Here is a 23,722-nt window from a genome sequence, read left to right as displayed (position 1 = left end):
GAAGGTACCTGATTTTATACCTAAAAATCATTAAAATGCTTACAAGGAGATAGCACTAAGTACCTGTGGAAGTGACAGGGACAGTGAGTTAAAGAAATGCAAATAAGGAGGACTGGGTTAAAGTGTCTGTAACAGGCAACTAGAAAGGCAGAAACTGTTTCCATCACTATGATGGGTAGCTGCCCCTGTGCCTAATTCTATCTGGCTTATTCACTAGAGAAGACCTCTGGTCTGGGACACATGACAAATAGCTAAAGGTACAAGTAAGCTATTCAAACTAGGGGAGTTAGGAGAATGTCTATATACAAAACACCAAAACTTCCAAACTCCTTTTCCACCTCTCTCTGAGAACTATGGTAGCAACGACTTTATATACAACAGAAGATTAAAAGATTCATTTCTGGGAAAAACTAATCAGATCAAAAAGAAAGCCTTTAAGATGACTTAAATTCCTCAAAGAATGAGCAAAAACCACATTAATCTACATTAAGGACTTCAACTGACAAGGCCCACTCACCAATGCAGACTTTCCCTGCTGAGGATTACAAATACTTCACTTCAGACAAGGCTAAATTCAATAACCCAAATTAAAGAAACAGGAAACACCGAGAATGAAATTTCAAGGAAATAATAACTGTAAATGAAGGAAACAAAATTATCTAGCAAGTTTTGCTAAAAAGTGATAATCAAAAAGTAGAACTTTTTGGGAAAAAAATAAATACTAACTTCAAGGAAAACAAAAAAGTTGTGCAACCAAGAAAGAGCAACCATAATTTACTACACAGCTTAGTTGTAAAGAGTTTGATCTAAGCAAAACAGCAACATGAAAGTGTATATAGGAGAGGGTAAAGGCAAGGGCATGTGCATATGTTGGGCAGGTGAGCAACATCAATAGATAATGCCTAGAAGTAAAAATCAGGAAGTCCAACGACACAAACATGGTATACTTAAAAACAAAATCAGCTAAGAGTTGAAAGTGACTGCCTGTAGTGGAAGAGAAAAAGGGATATTGACAGTGAGACAAGTACTGGTTTTCAGGCCAATCTTACATTCTAGTTTCTCCTTTTTATAATACATTAATGTGAAATTCTGATAGAAACTAAAAAGCATTAGGCATGGTGGTACATCTCTATAATCCCAGCACTGAAGATGCTGGGGTAGATTCTTGGGGATATAACCAAAAGACTGGGACACAGGTTACTCCAGAGGCACCTGCACACCCATGCTTATTGCGGCACTATTCACAATAGCCAAGTTATGGAAACAGCCAAGATGCCCCACCACTGACGAATGGATTAAGAAACTGTGGTATCTATACACAATGCAATTTTATGCAGCCACAAAGAAGAACAAAATGTTATCATTCGCTGGTAAATGGATGGAATTGGAGAACATCATTCTGAGTGAGGTTAGCCTGGCCCAAAAGACCAATATGTTCTCCCTCATATGCGGACATTACATCAAGGGCAAACACAACAAGGGGATTGGACTTTGAGCACATGATAAAAGCGAGAGCACACAAGGGAGGGGTGAGGATAGGTAAGACACCTAAAAAATGAGCTAGCATTTGTTGCCCTTAACGCAGAGAAACTAAAGCAGATACCTTAAAAGCAACTGAGGCCAATAGGAAAAGGGGAACAGGAACTAGAGAAAAGGTGAGATCAAAAAGAATTAACCTAGAAGGTAACACCCACGCACAGGAAATCAATGTGAGTCAACTCCCTGTATAGCTATCCTTATCTCAACCAGCAAAAACCCTTGTTCCTTCCTATTGTAGCTTATACTCTCTCTACAACAAAATTAGAAATAAGGGCAGAATAGTTTCTGCCGAGTAGTGAGGGGATGGGGGGGAAGGGGAGGGGGAAGGGGGAGAAATGACCCAAACATTGTATGCACATATGAATAAAGTAAAAATTAAAACAAAATAATAAAATAAAATGTCAAATAGGGATTAAAAAAACTTTAAAATTTTCTCAGTTATTGTAATAAGAGAAAGCAAAAGAATTTTATTGGTGGCAAATTAACTTTGCCTCTCATACACTCCTTCAATTATGAGATGCCACTTTTTACGTGAAAGAATAATTTGTTTCTGTGTCATATAAATTATTGTTGGTATCAAATGCCAGAGTATGTAAAATTAAAGCTTTCCTCTCAGGGTTTGCATTCCTTTTTCTTTTCCCCATACGTATAACATACCATACAAATGGTTATATAACATCAATGGCCACGGAGGAAAAATAACTTTTATGGTACCTATCATTTAAAAGTTTTCAGATGAGAGCGCTTCCAAACTTTCATATAACATTTTTCTAAGGAAGATGATAATTTTTCTTTGTAGAATTTTGTTTTAAATGATTGCCCAAGACCAAGTTAACAAGACATACTGTTCTATGCATATCAACATATAAAAATGTTACTGAACAGTAGTTTAAGAACTGGCTGGCTACAGGGAAGTGTTTTCCACATTACCTCTTCACCTACCTGAAGTTTTTCACATGATCTTCTACTCCAGAAAGACGAATTGAGTGCTGCAGTGCATTCAGGTAAGTCAGAGCCTGTGTAGAGGATCCCCAGTTCACATCTGTGGGAAGAAAGTGTTCATGCTAAAATAAAGCACTATGCTTATAACTTTTAATAGTTCAAATATAATATAGTATGACATTAAGACTATGATCTTCTCAACTTTAAAGAAAAAACATTAACTCAGAAAAAGCTGAGATACTTAGTGCTATAGATATGTTGTGCACACAACTCAAGAGTCTTTCAAAAATAAAACATTTAAAAATACTGTTTAAGTAGTCAAAGGTCAACGAGGAAAGAGAAAATCATAAGTACTATGGTTTCACACTATGTGAAAATGAAAATCTCCTTTGCTACCGAATAAACAAGTTGGCTCTCAAGTCACAACTTGGGGCATGTTAATTTTTAAACTTAATGGGTGTGTTTGAGAAATAAACATTTCTAAAATGGTCACGATAATAGCTTCTTTGTTTCATTTCTATAGCTACCACTACAATCATTTCAAATATAGATTAAAATGTTTCTTCAGGGATAGGGATGGGATGTAGCTCAGGAGAACTTGCATGTGCAGGCCCTGGGTTCGATCCCCATCAAAAAAACTACTTCACTGTATTACTGTATTTCAACTACTGTTAAAATCTCTTCCCAACCTATTCTATTTACTGGGCTCAAACTTTCCAAATCTTTATCAGGTTTTTTTTCTGATTTAAAGATCCTAGCATCATCATCTTACATGGAGCTATACCTAGCCATTCTCAATATGGCATATTAATAATCATTAATTATTTCCCAGTCAAAACATGTGTATCTAATTTTTTCCTGCTATATAGTAACCTTGTGGGAAAGACACTAGTATTTTTAGGTAATATGTACACATATTAAGCTAATATGTACACATATTACTAGTACTACAGTACTTCAAATCTGAGTCCTTTCAAAGAATGAATTTAAAATACATTGAGTGCAACAGAATGCTAATTTATTCTTTTCCTAAAAACAGAATTAGTCGTATTAACTCATGGGTAAAAATGAAATTCCATAGGAATAAAAAGTCTTAAAGAAATTGTTTCACCGAAACTACATACATTTGAATAACAACAAAAGCCACATGTACTTGGAAAGAAAGTATTAAGCACTTTAGGTTTTACATGAAATACCTTTAAATTGTATAGAAGATAAGACTTAAATATGAAAAGAAACAAAGAACCTGTAAACATTTTCAAGAATGAAATACTAAGTAGAAAAGGCTACTGACCTGGTTTTTTGTAGGTAACATAAATATACAGGCCAAGGACTATCACGTATGTTAGCAATGCAGCCCACCAGTTAATGACAAACATCACTATGCAACAAAGAATTGCTCCAAGAAGTGATATCCACATGTTGTAGTATTTGAATGCAGGACGCCATCCTAACAGTAGATAGATAGACAGATAGATAGATAGATAGATAGAAAGAAAGAAAAAATCACTCAGATTTCTCTTCTGCTATACAGAGATACATACACGTATGTACAAAATAGCTTTCTTTATTGCTGCTATACTGAGAGAACTCGAAGCATCAAGTGCAAGCCTAATTTCTAATAGTAAAGTTGAACAGTTATTATTGATTACAACTGAATTTTACAATTCCTGATGGCTATGAAAATGGCACATCTATTTACTTTCACATTACTGTATCTAAGTTAGTATTCAAAATAAACTGTAAAAAATGTAAATCAACCTACCATTGTGAATGCTAAAACTAGAAGATATTTAAAAACAAAAAGCAGCTTTATTTTCCAGAAATTTTGTTGTTGTTTTGCACAACACATTGTTCTAACAAATAATGCAAAACCTTTCAAACAAAACTATCTTTGAAAATCATAAAATTTATCTACTTCATAAACTAAGAGTGGACTACAGAAACTCTTACCTTCCCGTCTTATAAAGTATTTATGAATTAAAACTACTCTAAAACATGATGAAGACCTTGTTTTAAAGTTTTCATTGCCAAGTATTTTCACAGTCAAAAATCTTTTTAAAAATTATTTCATAAGGCCAAGCACACTGGTACATGCCTATACCAGCTACCTGGGAGGCAGAGGTAGGAGGATCATGGTCTGAAGCAGGTCTAGGCAAAAGTAGGAGACTCTTTCTGGGGGGAAAAAAAACCCAAAACAAAACAAAATTTAAAAAAAAAAAAAAAACCCTAAAAGCAAAAGGACTAGGGATATGGCTCAAATGGCAGAGCATGTGCCTAGCAAGTATGAAGGTCCTGGGTTCAACCCCCAGTATTGCAAAAAAAAAAATAATAATAAAGTCACTTCAGTAAAATTTTATTTTTAAAGTAAAACTTGTAGGTAAAATAAAATGTTTGTGCTCAAAGTCCCCATGATTTAGTTTCCTGTTCTGAGAGACTCAGATCCTCACTTTTGTTCTTTCAGTTCTTTCCCTGATTTCAACTGTAGTCACATTAATAGCAAAAGCCCCATATACTTTTTTCTGCTGCGAGAGGCACCCTTATGTTACAATTCCACAGAACTTGTCATGTTCAAAATATTTTAGGGGCTGGAAATGAAGTTCAGTGATAGAGCACATGCTTATAGTATGCATGAATCCCTAGGTTAAATCCTGCACATAAAAAAGGGTGTGTTGAGGGGAGAGGCAATGTATATCATAACAATGGTCTTCTACAACTGACACAAATCAGTTGTGAAAACAGTTAAAAACAGTGAGTAATTTTTTCACAATGTTAGAATGAAACATTAATGTACTTTAAGTGCTTGAGTATAAGAAATAGGATATTATCAGTGAATTTCACGATAAAGAACTCTAAATTTAAAAACTTAACTGTAAAGAAAAACAAAATAATGGACTAATCCCACACACACAAGTCTTACAATGTATGGAAGTTTTGCTTTTTTCTGAAATCATAATATATTCATACATTATTTATTCATTCAATTTAATTGTACTGGGGGTATAGTGTGACATATATAAAAGTTCTTACAATATATCATAGGTGAAATCACCCCCTCCATCATTATTCCTTTACCTTCTCTCCCCCCATATTCATACATTTAGAAAACTTTTTTAAAAACATAAAATCACCTGGAGACTTTGCTAGTGAGGCATGGAATACTGAAAAATTGATCAATGCATACGATGCAAGGAAGAAGTTAGAGATAATTGGAGCAATAACATTCAATTCAGCTGCAAAAGAAGCATGAGGTATATTCAGTGACATTTTAAAGTTTTTAAAATTATGAAAAATTATTAGATAATAAATACCATAATAAACACCACTACCATCTACCACCTACTGAAAATTTACATTTTGCCATAAATGCATCATATACTTTTCAGAAACCAAACTGTATATACATAGCTGAAAAGCCCTCTGTCTCATTATTCTAAACATGGAACATTTCTTCCAATTTTATCAAATATACAGCTTTACTACACACATAAGTCTTATAATTTACAGGACTATTTGGAGTGTTTCAAAAATTATATAAATATTATAATGTATATCATTCTTCAATTTGATCTTTTATATTTAATGTATCTGAGATTCATTCGTATTGGTATACAAAACACGTTTATTCATTTTTTTTTACTACTGCACATTACTCTACAGATTCATTCTTCTGTTCATTTAGCTTGCTTCCATGTTTTGCACTATTATGATACTAGCAGCACTGTTATAAATGTCACTTTGGGCATAAGTGTAAGTTTCCTTAAAGTGCACACCAAGAAAAAGAATCGGAAATTTTACTGGATAGTGCCAACTTGTTCTCCAAAAGCAACTGAAAATACACACCTGTCAGCATTATGTGAGAGATTGCACACAGCACCACAATAATTGGTGGCATCATCAGATTTCCAATGTCAACTACCTTAAGGGGTTAGACAAAATTCATTAGAACTCCAAAGCTTAATGGCCTCTTTAGAAGGTGAAGACCCAAGGATCACTTGTGATCAGAGGCAAAAAAGCAGACTTTCTTGAGGGGAGCACTAGTATACTTTTCTTGCACTATTACATTTATTTTAGGAACAAGAATCTAAGGGTTCCCTGTAGACTTCATAGTGACTTAATGATGGTAATAAACTTAGCAAGTGTCTACCAAGTGCTAGGATTTGTAGTGCTCCCCATGTTCATCCCTCTGATTAGAAAAAAATTAACCTAGTATAGCAAGCAAAGTAACATTTTGTTAATAATGTAATAATTCAACATTTATAAACTAATACTATAAGTATACCATAATCTATATTAACACATTAACCATTTATATGACTAACCAATTAAGATGAATCCAAGTGCAATTAAGAATGTTAAGATATAACCACGAAGAGGTTCATTATTTTTTCCATAACCTTTAGCAAACATCTGGAAAGCTGGATAGATGTTGTCCTTACACAAAGCCTAATGAAAAAAATGTAAATATTAAAATGAAAAACATCAAAATTAAGACACATAAATTTGCTTACAGTTTTAACAGGTTAATCAGGAATGGAACCCAAGTTTCTACTTTGTGACCCTCTTTCTTTCCTGTCTCAGTGTTTCATCTACAAACTGTAGAGGAGATTCAAACATTTCAAATAGTTCAAACATCAGAAGCCTCGCTGGCTTAGAATACTGCTTTAGTTTTTGTCTGTCCTACCCCATTCCAGATTGAAATTCTTTTTATGTTCGAGGAGAGAATCAGAAAGCAGGCATACAAATAAAAGTGCAATCGGATAAAAGGAAACTGGAAGCTTGATAAGGATGACATACTAACCTATGACTTAAGAAAAACAAGTCCAAACCAAAATTCAAAGCACATAAAAATCCTAATTACAAAACTGAATCACTTCTTAAAAATTACTGAACACCATTTTTATAAAATGTATTTTACACTGTTACTGTACTTACACCTTTACCATAACATTAAGAAAAAAGCTGCAGAATCCACATTTTACTTGCTTAATTTAGTAGCAAAAGTATTTCCTAATCAATATCAACTGTTTAACACTCATTAAAGTGAAATAACGCTCATCCTACTTATCATTACACCCTACATAGTTAATGCAATATGAGGGATAGATTAGACATTTAAATAGTTGTAAAACAAAACATTTCAGTTGCTATCATATAAACTGAAGCAAGCTACTTTACTACTTCTGCTTTATGGTCTTGTACTACACTCCTAATCCTTGACAACAATCTTAAAATTGTAAGCTAAGTATGTCCAAAAGCAAAACTCCATCATTTCTAAACAGACAACTCAAAGACTATATACCTTAAGAGTAGATAAATGAAAAATGTTTATATAAATGTACATACTATTCATACACATAGAATTCATACCAATCTTCATATACGTGCATGTGTATACATCATATACATCGGGCTAATAGATGCAACTAATTTGAAAGAAGTAATAATCCCAAATTGTGAAATATCACCATAACTCTCCCTTCAATAAAACCTGTAATTTGTGCTAGGGCTAGGGCTCGAGTGGTAGAACACTTGCCTAGCAAGCACAAGGTCCCACAAAAAAACAAAACAAAACCAAAACCCTGTAATATGAAAATACTTACTTGAAATATTTTGGGAGCACTCACAAGAGATGCTAATGCTGAAGAAAGAGTGGCTGAAAAGATACCTGCAGAAATTAATGGTGCAAATCCTGACACCATGCTCATTACCTTAAATAAAAGTGACAAAAATGGAAAAGTAAGTCTCTCAAACAATTTGAAAAACAAAACCAAACCACAGTAGTATGTAGACACAACCTGGTTATTCTAATAAAGAAAACTAATACTGGGGATAAAATAATAATAAGCAATAACAATACTAAGAGCATTATAAATTTCTGAAACAGATTTACCCCTAGCCTTTATCATAAATAAATCTTTTCATGTTGTAAAATTTCAAACTGCACAACAGAAGAGAGAAGGGTAATAGCCCATCACCAGGTATAAGCAATGATTATTTTGAAACAAGTCCTCAGATAGTCAATGCGTGAACACTCAGTATCTCCCAGGTGAAGACTTTTAAAAACTTCAACTAAAATGCCATTGTCCCAAGGACCAACTGCTCACACCTGTAATTCTGGCTATTTGTGAGGCTGAGATCAGGAAGATCACAGTTCAAGGCCAGTCCAGGCAAAAAATTTTCAACACTCCATCTCAAGGGGGGAAAGCTGGGTGGGGTGGTGCATGCCTGTTATTCCAGTGATGGGAGGTAGCATAAAATAGGAAGATCATGGTCCAGGAAGGCCTATGCAATCTCCAAAGCAAGCAGAGCAAAAAAGGCTGGAGGCGTGGCTCAAGGGATAAAGCATCAGCCTTGCAACCACAAAACCCTGAGTTCAAACCTCAGCAGCATCAAAACAAAACAAAACCTTAAATCATCCTTTCACAGTACCACATATTCACTCAGCATTCAATTATCCCTCTTTTCTTGATCATTTTGAAAGTTTGTCCAAATGTCTCATACATCTTTCTCAATCAACAATTTCACACCTTTCCATTTATTACTTTTATGTCATTTCTCCTCTAGAAGTTTTTCACTCAGAAATTTTCTAACTACATCTCCATTCTGTCGTTTTTACCTGTTCCTCTCTTCTCTCTAGTTCTAGTAAACTGATATTTAAATCTACACAGTCAAACTGGGGTACAAGCTCTTGGCAAGATGTACTTCCATCAGGAAAGCTGTTTCTTTTTGTGATGTTAACATAGTATTGTGTGATTTTTTTTTTGAAAAGTCTTAAGAGTTAAATGTGCAAATATTTCCAGCTGAAAGAACATGATATAAGGTCTACAGTTTGTCTCTAAATAATTAATCTGGGATGTCAGAAGTTATAAATGAAACAAAACTACCCAGACGTTGATAACTGATGGAGCTGAGCAATGCATGCATTCAGTTCACTGTATTCTTTCCAACATTTTCCTAAGAACTTTTCACAAAAAAAAGATTGTTCATTTAGATTGTGAGAAGTCAATCAGAAAAATCCAAAGTGAGGGGTAAATACGAAGCAACTTTTGCTGGACTATTTAAAATATCAGTGTCATAAAGATTAAGATAGGCTAGAAAATGCCCTAGATTAAATGACAGATAAAAAATGCTACACGTGATCCTAGCTTGGAAAAATAAAGACAATACTGGGAAAAGTGAAATAACAGTATTTTATCAGTGTGAAATTTCTTATGTAGGAGAGCTGCACTGTGCTTGTACAAAATACCTTAAACGACTTGAAACTGATTATCATGTAATGATGTCTTTAACCTATTCTCACTTACTTGAGGAAAAAATTACCCAGAAAGATAAAACAAAGGGGGTAAAATATACACAGCTAGTGAAATAACTGAAAGAAGGTTACATAGATGTTCATTGCAGAGTTCCTTCTGTATCTTTGAAAATTGTCAAAATATAAGATTAAGGTAAAGGAAATGTTTGGCAGATTCGAGTATTGTTAGCTTGATCCATGTACCATAAATTTCCCAGCAAGGAATGGTGGTCATCACCCAAATTTATTACATTAGGAGAAATTTCTTTTATTTAGAGAATTTACAAACTGAGACCGATGAGATAGGGAAATCAAGTTTAAGCTGTTTATGACTATCATATACTTAACTATAATTTAATACTTTAAGCCAGATGTAAAACCAGCTTTGGGCACAATTCCCAGCCATAATGTCTAAGCCTGATTTCATGTATACATAAACTTCTTTTACTTACAAAAATGTTTTGCCCTGTATATTTTACTAGACTTAAGTATAAAGAATCCATATCCTAAATGTTTCAAGAAACACTGACTTCTTTGAAAAGCATGAGAAAAAACTTGAAAAAATCTGTTCAGCCACAAGTTAGCAGTTTCATATATATCATCCATTTTTCATAGTAATTAAAGCTGCACTATCTAGCATTGTCAGCCCTACCTTTAGGAAACAGACAGTAAAGGACAAATGAGGTAAGCAAAAACTAAAAATGAATAGACATAACTTGTTATATCTACAAAATTACACACCTGTCTGTAATGATCTCAAAGTTTAATTAAGTGCAAAGGCAGGAGATAAGGAAAAAGTGAGAATATGATGCATTCCAAGTTCTAGACTAACAAAACTGATACCATCAACATCTCATATAATTATAATCTTTCAGCTTTTATGCTTAAAAAAAAGTGCATTTTCCTTTCTTCTATCAGCTGTGAACTGACAAAGATAATGATCTAGGCTTAATGCCTGGAAATGCTATGTGGTAAGGCTAAAAAGTATCCTGCAATGCAGGCTTCTGGTTTTTTAATGAAATATTTACCCATAACCTCTACTTTTCTCAAAATTAAGCAATGAAATATGAGTATCAAGGATGATATGAAATGTAATAATGGTAGTATCTGTGCTGTTCACAAAAGTAGGAAAAAAGCTGAAAAACAAAATGGTCTTGTCTCTGACAGAGGACAAAAGACAAAAATAATAAAATGAATGGTAGGTGTGGCATATCTGTACCGACAGTAGGGTAAGCATGTGCATCCACATGTATACAAATACACAATGAGTGGGGTTCAGTATGATCAGTAAGCAGCAGGACTAAAGGTATGCAGGGCTTTCGCTAGGGAAACAAAGCAGTTCATATTTTATTAGGCAAATGTTGCATCAAAGATTTGAGAAGACATCAAAATGCAAAAATATACATGAGACAATATATAAAATTAAAATTTTAAGACTTTACTCCCTTAAGTATGAAAAATTCTGTGGGTGGTATAGATTTTACAATGGAGAGTCTGACTTATGTACTATTTGTGTTCTATCTACCTCTCTTCATTCTCTAAATGACAAGCGATTTAATTTCTACAGAAGATTTTTCACCATTACGTATTGTTTAACACAGCATTAAAGGATTATTTATTTAAATTAAAAAGCCTGACTTATATCAAACTTCTTTTTGCTTGAATGAGTTCATACTAGACTTGAGAAAGACAACACAGGTTTGTATTTTAAGGCAACAATACAGAAATTTGACTTGCATTCTCCGCCACTGGGCGGAGATCAATGTGTGTGCCTTTCATACACAATATCAATGTCAGAACTGGCTTGAATCATTAGCTAGATATGAATACTTTCTTTCATTCCTATAATTTTGCACAGTCTTATTACTAGGAAACACAAACTGCTATTATATGACTGGGTCTAATATTTGTAACTACTGAAAGTGCAGTCGATTTTTTGCAACTATACAACAGAAATAAAAAAGAATAATGCTATTAAATATTTTAGTTAAAGGACTGGGATGTTCACTCCAGTGGTAAAGTGTTTTCCTAGCATGTGTGAGGTTTTCAGTTCAATCCCCAGCACAGCTAAAAAAAAGATGTATTATAAAATTTACATATCTACCTAATACATAGTGAATTCTGAATATATTCAGATTCTCAATTATTCTATTTCTTATGTTTACATAATACTGAAAAAATGGAAGGCAAATTTCTATTTTTCATTTGCAACCAGCAGAACTACATATTCTGTAAATTTATCACAGAGAATTTTGTTTTAATTTCCTATATCTATACCTTTGTGTTCTTCTTTCTACCATCCTAGAATTTAGTACTCAACTCTTGAAATCTTTCATATAATCTTTTCTTACTTTCTTAAAGCCCAGAAGTTTTAGAATAAAATGCCATTCCACTTTCAAGATCTTAACAGAAGTAAACAATAAATAATAAAAGAACTGATAATCCCCGAGAGCTAACTTTCAAGCATCCATTCAGAATTAAATTCTGTTCTTAAATGATGATATAACATGACTTTAAATGGGTCATATCTTATTAATAATACTGATATTCATCAAATTTTTTTCTAAAAATTATGCAACTATAAAGACATTACTAATTGCAAAGAAACTAAAATAGCTAGAACAGTTTTGGAAAAGGATAAAGTAAAAAGAATGAAGTACCAGACTTCAATACTTACTGTACAGTTACTGTGGTGTAGGTGAAAGGAAAGACACGAAGCTCAATGTAACAGAATAGCGAGAATCCAGAAATGACTTCCCAAATATGAGTCATGTGAAAGACAGTTCAGGTGCGTCTCTACTTCCTGAAGTACTACACACACGCACACTCACTACAACTTATATTCTATTACTAAGCCGCTACCCTCAAGGGCTTTTTGCTCATGAACAGCCTCACATTTTACCCTGTATATTTTTCTGTTTGCCCAGTTAGTAATATACTGTTTAGGAGGTACAAACAATGGTCCTCTCTTCTAATTTATAGCTGTATTCTGAATTAATATACAAGATTTAATAGCAATGTAACCCCTAGATAAATAAATAGAATGTCTATAAAGATTTGATGCTCACCTGAAAGTTATTCATTAGACCATAGGAACAAGGACTGGTTTCACAAGATGAAAAGTCAAAGTTTAATTTGCAAGCTGCAGAAGTACAGTTTGCTATCTCTGTTACAATGGTGTCATTAACATTCCCAGTGGCATCCCGAACAACACAAGAACCTGAAGCAAAAATGACAATGAGAATAATATAGCTAACATCTATGCTCATTCTAGAATTCTACAAATTCAAAAGGAAATCAAAGTATTGACTAGATATATACTCACTTATAATAGCTTACATTGCATTTACAGTTAAGGTATCTTTACCATGAACAGAATATAGGAAACATCATGGTCTCCAAAATTTAAGTAATGAAGCAGAACCTTCTACAAAGAATAGTAATTACAAATAAATACTTAAACACCTTCTTCTCTACCTTTCAACACAGTGTTTGCAAAACCCTGTGTCCCTAAAGGTAACTCTGAAACCATAGGGGACAGGGAAGAGGAAGAGAACAGAGACCTGTGATGCCCATTAGCCCTAAAGCAGCTACGCTTTCATGTGCTTCATATCCCAATGTTCTGTATCTGCAGTTTTGGGTGAAAAGGGTTCTGTTGCTTTGAACTAGTTATACAGCCACCTGCTTAGAAGTTGTCTTTTCTGGTTCAGCTGACAAACATCAGAGAGAAAAGGCTGCTCTAAGGGCTACATGGACAGAATGAAATGAATGAGGGTAGCAGTTTTAAAGGATCAAATCAAAACAGAAAATGTTTATCCATGACGACAAATTATTTTAAGAAGTTAAAACATAATCAGCTATATCATTTTTCAAATTAAAACTAAGTTTTATTTGGTTAATGTAAAATGTATACAAGTATGCTAGGAACTTTTAGGGAAACAAATTTTACTAAGAATTTTACATAAATTTTTACATAAATTTTTATGTGTCTACATTTGTTTTTTCAAAATGAATTTCAGAGATTAATGGATTGTTCATGGTAAATGAAATTCAAAATCCTTTTTCAACACCAATTCAACCCATTACGGTATTATTAGCATTTCTAACTTTAGTTCAGTGAAATTTAAAAATCACATTGACAAATAGGAAAGTTTTTAAATATAATTCTATAAATCAGTAAATATGCACTAAACTGAAATACTCTTACTGAAATGTAATGCAAACTTCATGCCATGAAGTCAATCAATTTGAAGCCTTTCTTTTTTTTTTCTCTTTTTTTGGTGCTGGGGATTGAACCCCAGGTCTCAGGCACACTAAACCAAAGTTTGTGATTCTTTAATATTTACTTTTGTATTTTTAATAATTTAACTGTAAAACTTGACTTTTAGAGTTTACAAATTTAAACCCCGCTTACATTTCAAGAACATATGTTTTCCTAAATTTCATAAAATGTACAATAAACTCAAGACAATTTATCTAGTCTCTTCTTGAAAATTATATATAAATTAACAATAACTTACCGAGTGTTTTTTGAGCTACGATGTTTCAATAAATTTAAAAGATCTGGGTTTTATAAATACCTTTTTATTATTTCATTTAAAAAACAAAGTAAAAAAGAAAAAACTCTCCTGTGAAAATAATTCTCTTAAGCAAGTGCCATTATCTTTGGTAGCAAAATTTCCGAGCTTCAATTCCTCATCTATAAATGAGAATCTAGAGACAGGTGGACCACTTAAGTTTTAAAATGCTGGATCCCATGAATGTAATAGAATAATTTCAAAATCATTTTCATTTAGTTTAATAAGGTTTCAGTAAGACTTTTTATTCAACTTAGTATTTTATTCTTCAAAATTCAGTGCGTGTATTGTAAAAAATGGTAGGCATTGCTTAATAATCTTGATAATTTTATCATATGAAAGAAGAACAAGAATAAAAATGCTCAGAAATTTGTAAAGATCCAAGAGCACCATTTACTTCCACATATAAATGATGTTTCCTATAACTATATCTCAATGAAACTTAAGTATTTAGAAATAAGATTTTACATCTTTGTAATTACAATAAATCTTGAGGCAGACTCAATAAAATGTTTGATGGTTTAATGTCCATAAAACTTCACTATTAGTTTTCTTAAAACTGCTTTCAAACTGTAATAGGCAACTCTATATCTTTTACTGAAATATTTAGAAAATGTTATGAAAATATTTATACTAGATACACATGAAATTTCTGAGACACATAAAGAAATTAAAGGTTCTTTACCTACAGACACTGCAATTCCTATGTAAACCACTGTAGTAATGAAGATGGCTAAGAGTGTTCCTTTGGGTATGGCTGACTGAGGATCCTAAAAGACAAGAAGATTTCTTTAAATCTGTCTTTTAAAACAAAGTATGAATACAACTTTTTTTAACACACACATAAGTGACACAATACTTTACTTACTGCAAGATCACCTGAGATATTTGCTCCAGCTAGAATACCAGTTGCAGCAGGAAAAAAGATAGCAAATACAGAAAAGAAAGTCTCTTCTTCTCGAAAATCTGGTCCAAAGTTCTCATTAAATATTTCAGCTATAGAAAACAAAATATTTTGGGCAGTTAATGGATAGTAGATAATAATTTAGGCAAAGGCTGAACATGGTGGCTCAAGCCTATAATCTCAGCTACTTGAGAGGTAGAGATTGGGAGGTCTGAGGTTCAAGGCCAACCAGGCAAAAAGTTATTGACACCCCATCTCAACAAACAAGCTGGATTTGGTAATGTTTGCTTGTAATCCCAACTATACCATAGGCATAAGCAGGAGGATCAAGTTCAAGGCCAGCCCTGGGTAAAAAGCAGAACACCATTTCTTTTTTTTTTTTTTTTTTTCATTTTTCTTTTATTATTCATATGTGCATACAAGGCTTGGTTCATTTCTCCCCCCTGCCCCCACCCCCTCCCTTACCACCCACTCCGTCCCCTCCCTCTCTCCCCCCTAATACCCAGCAGAAACTATTTTGCCCTTATTTCTAATTTTGTTGTAGAGAGAGTATAAGCAATAATAGGAAGGAACAAGGGTTTTTGCTGGTTGAGATAAGGATAGCTATACAGGGCATTGACTCACATTGATTTCCTGTGAGTGGGTGTTACCTTCTAAAAGCTAAAAGCTAAAAGGGTCAGGGGCATGGCTTGCCTAACAAGCACAAGGCCCTGAGTTCAAATCTCATTACTGCTCAAAAAAACCAGTAATTTAGGTCAGGAGTACCTAGAATATCATATGCATTGGTATATATGACCCCCAACCTTTCTTCAGTTCAAGTAACTGGCAAATTCTTGTGTATTTCCTAATTCCAGTATCAGTGTTCCTCTTTTCTTGTGTGAGGGAATGGCTTACAATTGAAATGAACTGACCTGAATCATATCACACTTTTTATATACCTCATTGACAACATTTTAAGAGTCTCTGATTTGATTGATTGTGATAACAAAGCGTGAAAACCCCTCAACCTCAGAGCTTGAGGATACAATGGGGAAGGGAAAAGCACTACCTCCGTGCTTGCCTCCAACAACTTCCGACACTACCTGTATAGCTTTTTCTATTTCTTAGTTGACCTATGCCAGGTAACTTTAATTAAAGTGCCTTAAGTAAAGTTCTTTTCCATTTCAATGATAATGAAAACTTCAGTTAGTCCTACTATTTTAATCTATTCTGAAACATAGGTACTGACATTAAAACAACCAATTAACTGTGGTTTCCAATACATGAGTATCTACCACGTGCCAGGTACTGTTCTAAAGCTACTTAGTATCTCAAAGCGCTTAGAGATATAAGCTTAGATATGGTGCCTGCCTTCATGAAATGTAAGATTCTCAACAGGAGCTACAACATAAAGAAAAGGTTATTATAAATAGCAGTAAATGCACTGATGTAAATACAGTGTCATGATAAAGGAAACAAAAGAGAGTCTAATGCTATGTAGTTACAGAGGTTAGAGAAATTACAGCTAAGGAGATATCATTCAAGCTGACATTTATTTCACTGAGCAGAAAACATGGTGTGATGACAGGGAAAAGAATGTATAACAAATATAAAGGTAGGAAGAGATTTACCTTCTTTGGGGAGCTCAAGATCAGGTTCTCACAGTAAGATGAGAATGGAATGACAGTGCAGAGTTCAGCAGGAGAAAGACTTTTTGATAGAGGTTTAAATGCTTTTTTTTTAAAGATACAGTCTCATTACATAGCTGAGGCTGGCCTAGAACTCACTATGCTATTCAAGCTGGCCTTGAATTCATGATCTTCCTACTTCAGCCTCCCAAATGCTGGGATTAAAGATATTGTGCCAAGAAGGCCAGACAGAAGTTTGAATTTTACTCTAAATAAAATGGTAGGGCTGGCAGAATGGCTCACGTCATAGAACATCTACCCAGCAAGCATGAGGGCCTGAGTTCACACCTCAGTACTGCCAAAAGAAAAAAAAAAAGAAATTTCAACAAAACAAAATCAACAACAACAAAAAAAAACATAATTAAATAAAATGGTAGGGTCAGAAACATGGAGACAGCATTATGTCGTATGGATACTATATGGTATGGGCAACAGACTGAAGGAGTGAACATCTAAAGCACAGAGACCGATTAGGAGAACAACTGGATGGTTTAACCTATAGATAACACACAGATAAGAGAAGAATTAGAAATTAAGGAAAGCAGGGGCTGGCTGAGTGGCTCAAGGGTAGAGCACATGCCTAGCAAGAGCTAGACCCTGAGTTCAAACCCCAGTACCACCAAGGAAAGAAAAAAAAGAAAAAGAAATAGAAATGAAGGGAGGCAGGTAGGAAACAGTAAGCACTAACACTCTGGTTTCTTTCACTTGCTGAGATAGAAAAGTCTAAGGGAGTAATTAGGAAAGATATCAAATAAGCAATTAGATACACACGTGTTTAGACTTTAATGGAGAGATTCAAAAACAGAATCATGATGGTCTCATGATAGGTTTTTGTTTTTTTCTTTTCTTTTTTTTTTTTAAAGTCACAAGAATAGATTCCACTAAAGGAAAGAATATAGCTGGGAGGTCAGGACCATTCTCTGTCCAACTTGCATTTAAAAGTCAGGAAGAAGAGAAGTGGCAACAGGATTAATAGAACAGTGACTGAGGACCTAGGTAGAATGCTACACCAAAAAAAAACAAGAGGAGTGATTTAAGAAGGGACAACTAAGAGGAATGTTGCTGACCAGAGGATTAAAGAAAAACTGTACGCTGTACCATGTGAATGTGACTTCCACAGTTAGAAGCCAAATGAGACGGACTGAAATTAAAGTTATTTGGTTAAAGTTTGATGGAAATTAGGCTATGCACACTTTCAAAGTAATCTACAGATTAATATGCAATCTCTAGATTGCATATTAATTACAAAGGAGAAAAATGACAACCTCACAGCAGAAAATCCTCCCAAGTATTACCTTGCCAAGGTAATCAAAATTAACAACATCAGAAATGGCAAAAACTGATATCACATGGCCCTCCTGCTCTGGTGCACTAAGGATACCTTGTTCATGTCGTGATCCTGACAAATGTGAATAACCAAAAACTACTGAAACAGATCTGATGAACCCACCTGGAGAGATCTAAAAAACAAATGTCCCGTACTCTTGAAAAAACATCGCTATCAAGAAGAACCCAAAAAAGACTAAGAAAGAGGCTGCAAGTGTTAGAATGCCTGCCTAGCAATCGTGAAGCACTGACTTGAAACCCCAGTACTGTCATAAACAAGTAAACAAACAGCAAATGAATAAATGCTAAGGAGAGTGCAGAAAAGAACCATTTAAAAAAGGAAACTAAAAAAGACATGACAACTGATGGCAACTTACTTATTCAGGACAGGAAAAATACCAGTTGCTATTAGGATTTTTAAAGACAATTAACTGGAAAACATTTGCATATGGACATATTATTTGGCATAATATTAGTATTATGCCAAAGTTAAATTTCTTCAGTTGCTCTTTTCCTTAGTAGATGCAAGCTAAAGTATTTAGAGGTAAGAAGTTAACTTAACATCTCTGTCTCCTTTGCTCTGAGTTCTACAGTTGCCTTAGATACTAGGAACAACAGGTCTGATGGATAAACATCTTATGACAATAATCAATCTACTGCTATGACAAGACCCCATCTGACCAATCCAAAGTAATGATCAAGAACACCAGTTTGCCTGCTTCTGTCCCTTCCCTATATAATAATACCCCAAAGACAAGACTAATGACACTGGTCCCCTTTTGTCTTCCTAGTTAACTATACTGATTAAAGCTCCCTTCCTGTTTTTCACCATTACTTTTTCTGTTTGGTTTTCGACAGATTTGATCTGTTGGGCTCTGGCCTAAGATATATACGAAGTAATAAAATGAGATAAGAATATAAAAGTTTTCATCGTTGATAAACCCAGGTGAAAAGTGTAAGTCTGGTCTCTTTTAAAATAATGAGCAGTAAAGGATATTAAGGATTTAAAGATTGCTGTTTGCCTCCCGACCATCACGAGATAAAAGCTTTGCTTTGCTACACCCTCCCCAGCATGATGTCCAGCTTCACCTCAAGCCCAAAGCAATGGGACCAAGGAACCATGGACTGAAAAAACCTCTGAAACCATGAGCCAAAATTAAATCTTTCTTCTTTTAAAAAAAATATATTTGAAAAATCTGTCTCTGAATAGGAACTGGAAAGTGAGATGATAACTGGAGGAGAGAAGAAACAACACTTTCAAGGATGAGAATTACTAGATCAAGTTTGTAATTCAGAGGTGAAAGTTTTGGTGTAAGGAAATAAGCAGACTACCAAAACATGGAGGAAATATCCTTGAGAAAGTAAAGGAAACGGGATCTAGAAAACAGCAGAGGTACTAGTCTTCGGTAAAAGGACACTTTTATCATCAGAAATGAAAAAGGAAAGTAGACAAAATGGATACCACTATGAGGGAGTCATGTGAACCTGACAAGCTTATCAACATAACTGCCTTACTACTACCACAACCTTAGTAAAAGAGCAGGAGGAGAGTCAAGATTATCACCATCAAAAAGAAAAATCACATTACAGGACACATTTACATTTATTAACCTTGGGCTGAGATAAGCCCAAGGGGCTTCTTGAATACTAATATTATATATATATACATATACACACACACACATATACACACACACTATATACATTATTACACTACAGAACTGTCTAACACTTTTATAAGTTTATAGGGACCTGAAAAAAAGGAAATGAAAATTGTGGCTTAACATGTATTTGCAGATATTTTAAAAGCAATTAAAAGTCGTAAGAAGAAAATGCACTACTATTGGGAATATTTTTAGAAGTTAAGAGCTCATATACTTTTTAAGATTTAAAAATAAAAGTGTGGAGAAAGGCTGGGTATAGTGGTACATACCCATAATCCCAGCACTCAGAAGGTGGAAGCAGGGGGATTAGGAGTTCAAGGGCAGCCTGGGCTATCTAGTGACACTGTCTCAAAAATTAAAAAAAAAAAAAAAAAAAAAGTTGGGGGGAATAACAGGGTGAATTTAAGACATATTGTAAACACTTCTGTAAATGTCACAATGTACCCCTCATACAACAGTAATTTAAAAAAATTAAGGCTGGCAGACTTGCTCAAATGGTAGAGCATCAGTCTAGCTAGCAAGCTTGAGGCCCAGAGTTCAAATCCCAGTACCACCAAAAAAAAATTTTTTTTAAACTCACTCATAATTAGAAGAAATGTGGCAAACATTTACGAAAGCACAAAATACTGAACACTGTCTAACTGATGCTAATAACTTTCATTTCTGGCATGCCTATTAGACACTTCTCCCCACAATCTAGGAAACAAAGTTAAAGATCAATTTGAATTTGGCATATGCACTACTAAATCAGAACATAAATCACAATTACCAGTACAAACAATAGGCTATTGCTAACAAACAATAGGCTTTGTCATGCTTGGTTAAGGTAAAAACCATGAAACAATTCATATCAGAAATCCTTCCAGTCAACTAAGTCAGCATCAAATACAGCACTAGCCAAACCAGTGCTGTTCAACACATATCCGAGGACGATACACCAGAATGTAAATCAAGTAGGGTTCCACAGTCTAGTTCAGCTGATTATTTTTTAAGACTTTCTAAAGGATGAAGTGCAATGGTTTACATTGTGTATTTTTTCACAAAGCTGTATAAGTAGCTTGGGAGGAAACTAGTCAGATCGAAAGTTAGGCCCTTGCTTCTGGGGTTTCAAAAAGTGGATTTTTTTCAAAAAGTGGATTTTAATGCTGGGTATGGTGGTGCACATCTGGAATACTAGCACTTGGGAGGCTGACACAAGAGGATGATAACATTGAGTCCAGCCTAGATTACATACACAACAAGACCCTGTGTCAAACACACACACACACACACACTCCAGCCTAGATTACATACACAACAAGACCCTGTGTCAAACACACACACACACACACACACACACACACACACACACAGTAGGTTTCAGCCAGTTAAAGTCAAGCCTTTCTGATGGTATGGTGAGTAATCTTTTTAAACTTCATTTACCTAGTAGTATTAAGACACTAATATAACCTGATAATAATAAAAAACTTCAGGAAGTAACAAATGACAAGTTCATTTCACTTAGTGAAAATTAGATGCAAATGAAAAAGGTTAATTTTCTTTAATAAAAATTAAAGAAAATTCTCACATAATATAAACTATATAAAAACAAGTTGCAATTACATAAAGAAGCTAAGACTTCTAGCTGCTTTCAAAATCTTAAGCACTTTTAAGCTTGTATTTAAATACAGTCATGCACCAAATAACATTTTGGTCAATGATGGGACCGAAAATATGACAGTGGTTCTTTAAGATTACATCACCTAGTAAAGTCACAGCCATCTTAATTTGTATATGTTCACTCTGATGTTTACACAACAATGAAATCACCTGAAGACACATTTCTCACAATGAGTTTCTCAACAGACACATTAACTATGCATCTAAAATAATGAAAGCCATGTTAAAAGGTACAAATCCAGTTACTAACTCTGAAAAAGAGTAGAGAACAAAAGCACCTCTTCTCAATAACACTGATTTCTCTACATTCTATCATCCTGTTGCTAATACTGAAAAATGAAATACAAAAATAAAAATGTTTTTTACTCCAATTGTACAAACTATATAAAGGGGGGGGGAACTGAATTCTGAGTCACTTAGATCAAACTCAATTTTAGTACAAAATCTAAAATGTATTAAATTTATTAATAGTAGAATGCTACATTATGCACCCTTTAAAAAGTATTTAACCTATTTTACTTACATTTATATCCAAAGAAACCTTTGGGTTTCTTGCTCTCTAGTGAGATAAATGTTCCTATGACGAAATCACCAATTGCAAGAAGGAGAATCACCAGAAGAACAATCTGAGCCTGTAATTTTAAACATCAAAGATTAAAACTAGTATCATATCCATACTTTTATTCAGTTCTACTAGAATCTAACTGCAATTAGGGAAAGGGCTTATTTTGCTTTCTTCCTCAATGTCTCAAGATTGCCAAGCATGAAGCAGGTGCTCAACAAACTTGGTTAAACAAACAGTTCTTTAAAGAACTATCTGAAAGGATGGGCATGGCGGTACATGCCTGTAATCCCAGCTACTGGAGAAGCTGAGGCAAGAGGATTACAAGTTTGAGACTAGCTGAGAACTCCATCTCATAAAAATAAATAAAATAAAAATTATCTTACAATATTCAATATACTAGGGAAAAACAGACAGCAAAGTAGGACCATACCACGTTTCTGAAATGGGTTATAAACCATACAACATCCAAAATCACAAAACACTTCAGACTTTTTATCCTATGTAGCTCTTTCCAATCTCCTCCACCTTACCACTACAATCTTTTTTGTTTTTTCCCAATGGTCTTTGAGCATGTCAGTCAAGTACACTGAGCTGTATCACCAACCCTTTAACCACCACAATTCTGACATGGAGGATATATTAATTACAAATATAAGTTTTATGCCAGGTCCAAACATAATGTTGAATGTGTGACTGCTCCAGGAAAGAGGGCAAAGCAGAGCAAGCAGCAGCCAGTGTAGAGGAGAATTCAAGAAGAATGAGATTGGAAGGAGGAAAATGTATGAAAACCACCATCTCCTTGTGAAAACTGTCATCTGTGAGAACAAGAACTGCTTATGTGCTAACTCTGTCCTAAGTAGAATAAATTCTACCCTTGCAAATCAGGTCAATTTGTTAAACGTATATATAAAAGTAAATGAGGGTTGAGTAGCTCAGTGGTTATACTGCTTGCCTACCATTTATGAAGCCCTGGGCTTATTTCCCAGCATCGAAAAAAGAAGTATTGTGTTTAACTAAATTCCAAATTGATTATCTTCAAATATTCCTTGCCTTAAATATTAAGTTACCTTATCCATAAACTTCAGTGAAAATGACCAATTAGGTAGCACTAGAGTCTGAAAACACCACATTTTAGAGTTTGACAAGCTCTACAAGTCACGTACTAAACATTTTTAGATGTTCCAGTCATGACTTACTTTTGCTTCCCACTCCATTCCAGCAACTGAGATACCTAAAAGAATCACCACTGTAATGGCTCCAATAATCCGGATATCATTGATTTCATCTATCATAAGTATGGAATGTTCCTAGGAAAGAGAAACACACTAAGCAACAGTTCCTTACATGGAGATGTTGAATAAATGCTTATTAAAAAACGAATGACTGGGAGAATTAATATTTACCACTGAAGTTATCATTCACATATCTAATATCAAATAACTAAATTATTAATATTAGTATATTGGACTGGACTCCATAAATCAAAAGAGAAATTGATAACAAGCAAAAAAAAAAATCTTCTGACAAAGTAATACAGCTAGTTTTTTTTAAATGACATGGCAAATGTATTCTGTATTCAATGTAA

General features: G+C 34.1%; 1 protein-coding gene across 2 annotated transcripts in view; it reads right to left on the bottom strand.

The window, feature by feature from the left end:
- The window catches only part of Slc12a2 (solute carrier family 12 member 2), a 93,861-nt gene that overhangs the window by 28,465 nt on the left and 41,674 nt on the right, over positions 1-23,722 (bottom strand). For both annotated transcript variants that reach the window (XM_074076620.1, XM_074076621.1), the window contains exons 6-15: positions 23,334-23,444; positions 22,096-22,204; positions 15,221-15,348; positions 15,038-15,122; positions 12,844-12,995; positions 8,085-8,192; positions 6,804-6,927; positions 5,613-5,714; positions 3,776-3,931; positions 2,482-2,581 (exon numbers count right to left, since the gene is read on the bottom strand). In XM_074076620.1, coding sequence (XP_073932721.1) covers positions 2,482-2,581; positions 3,776-3,931; positions 5,613-5,714; positions 6,804-6,927; positions 8,085-8,192; positions 12,844-12,995; positions 15,038-15,122; positions 15,221-15,348; positions 22,096-22,204; positions 23,334-23,444 — 1,175 coding nt within the window. The remainder of the gene's footprint in view (positions 1-2,481; positions 2,582-3,775; positions 3,932-5,612; positions 5,715-6,803; positions 6,928-8,084; positions 8,193-12,843; positions 12,996-15,037; positions 15,123-15,220; positions 15,349-22,095; positions 22,205-23,333; positions 23,445-23,722) is intronic.

This window comes from Castor canadensis, chromosome 6 (assembly GCF_047511655.1).
Source record: "Castor canadensis chromosome 6, mCasCan1.hap1v2, whole genome shotgun sequence".
Classification (NCBI taxonomy): domain Eukaryota; kingdom Metazoa; phylum Chordata; class Mammalia; order Rodentia; family Castoridae; genus Castor; species Castor canadensis.
Note: the sequence above shows the minus strand (reverse complement) of the source record. Positions and strands in the feature narration are given on the sequence as shown.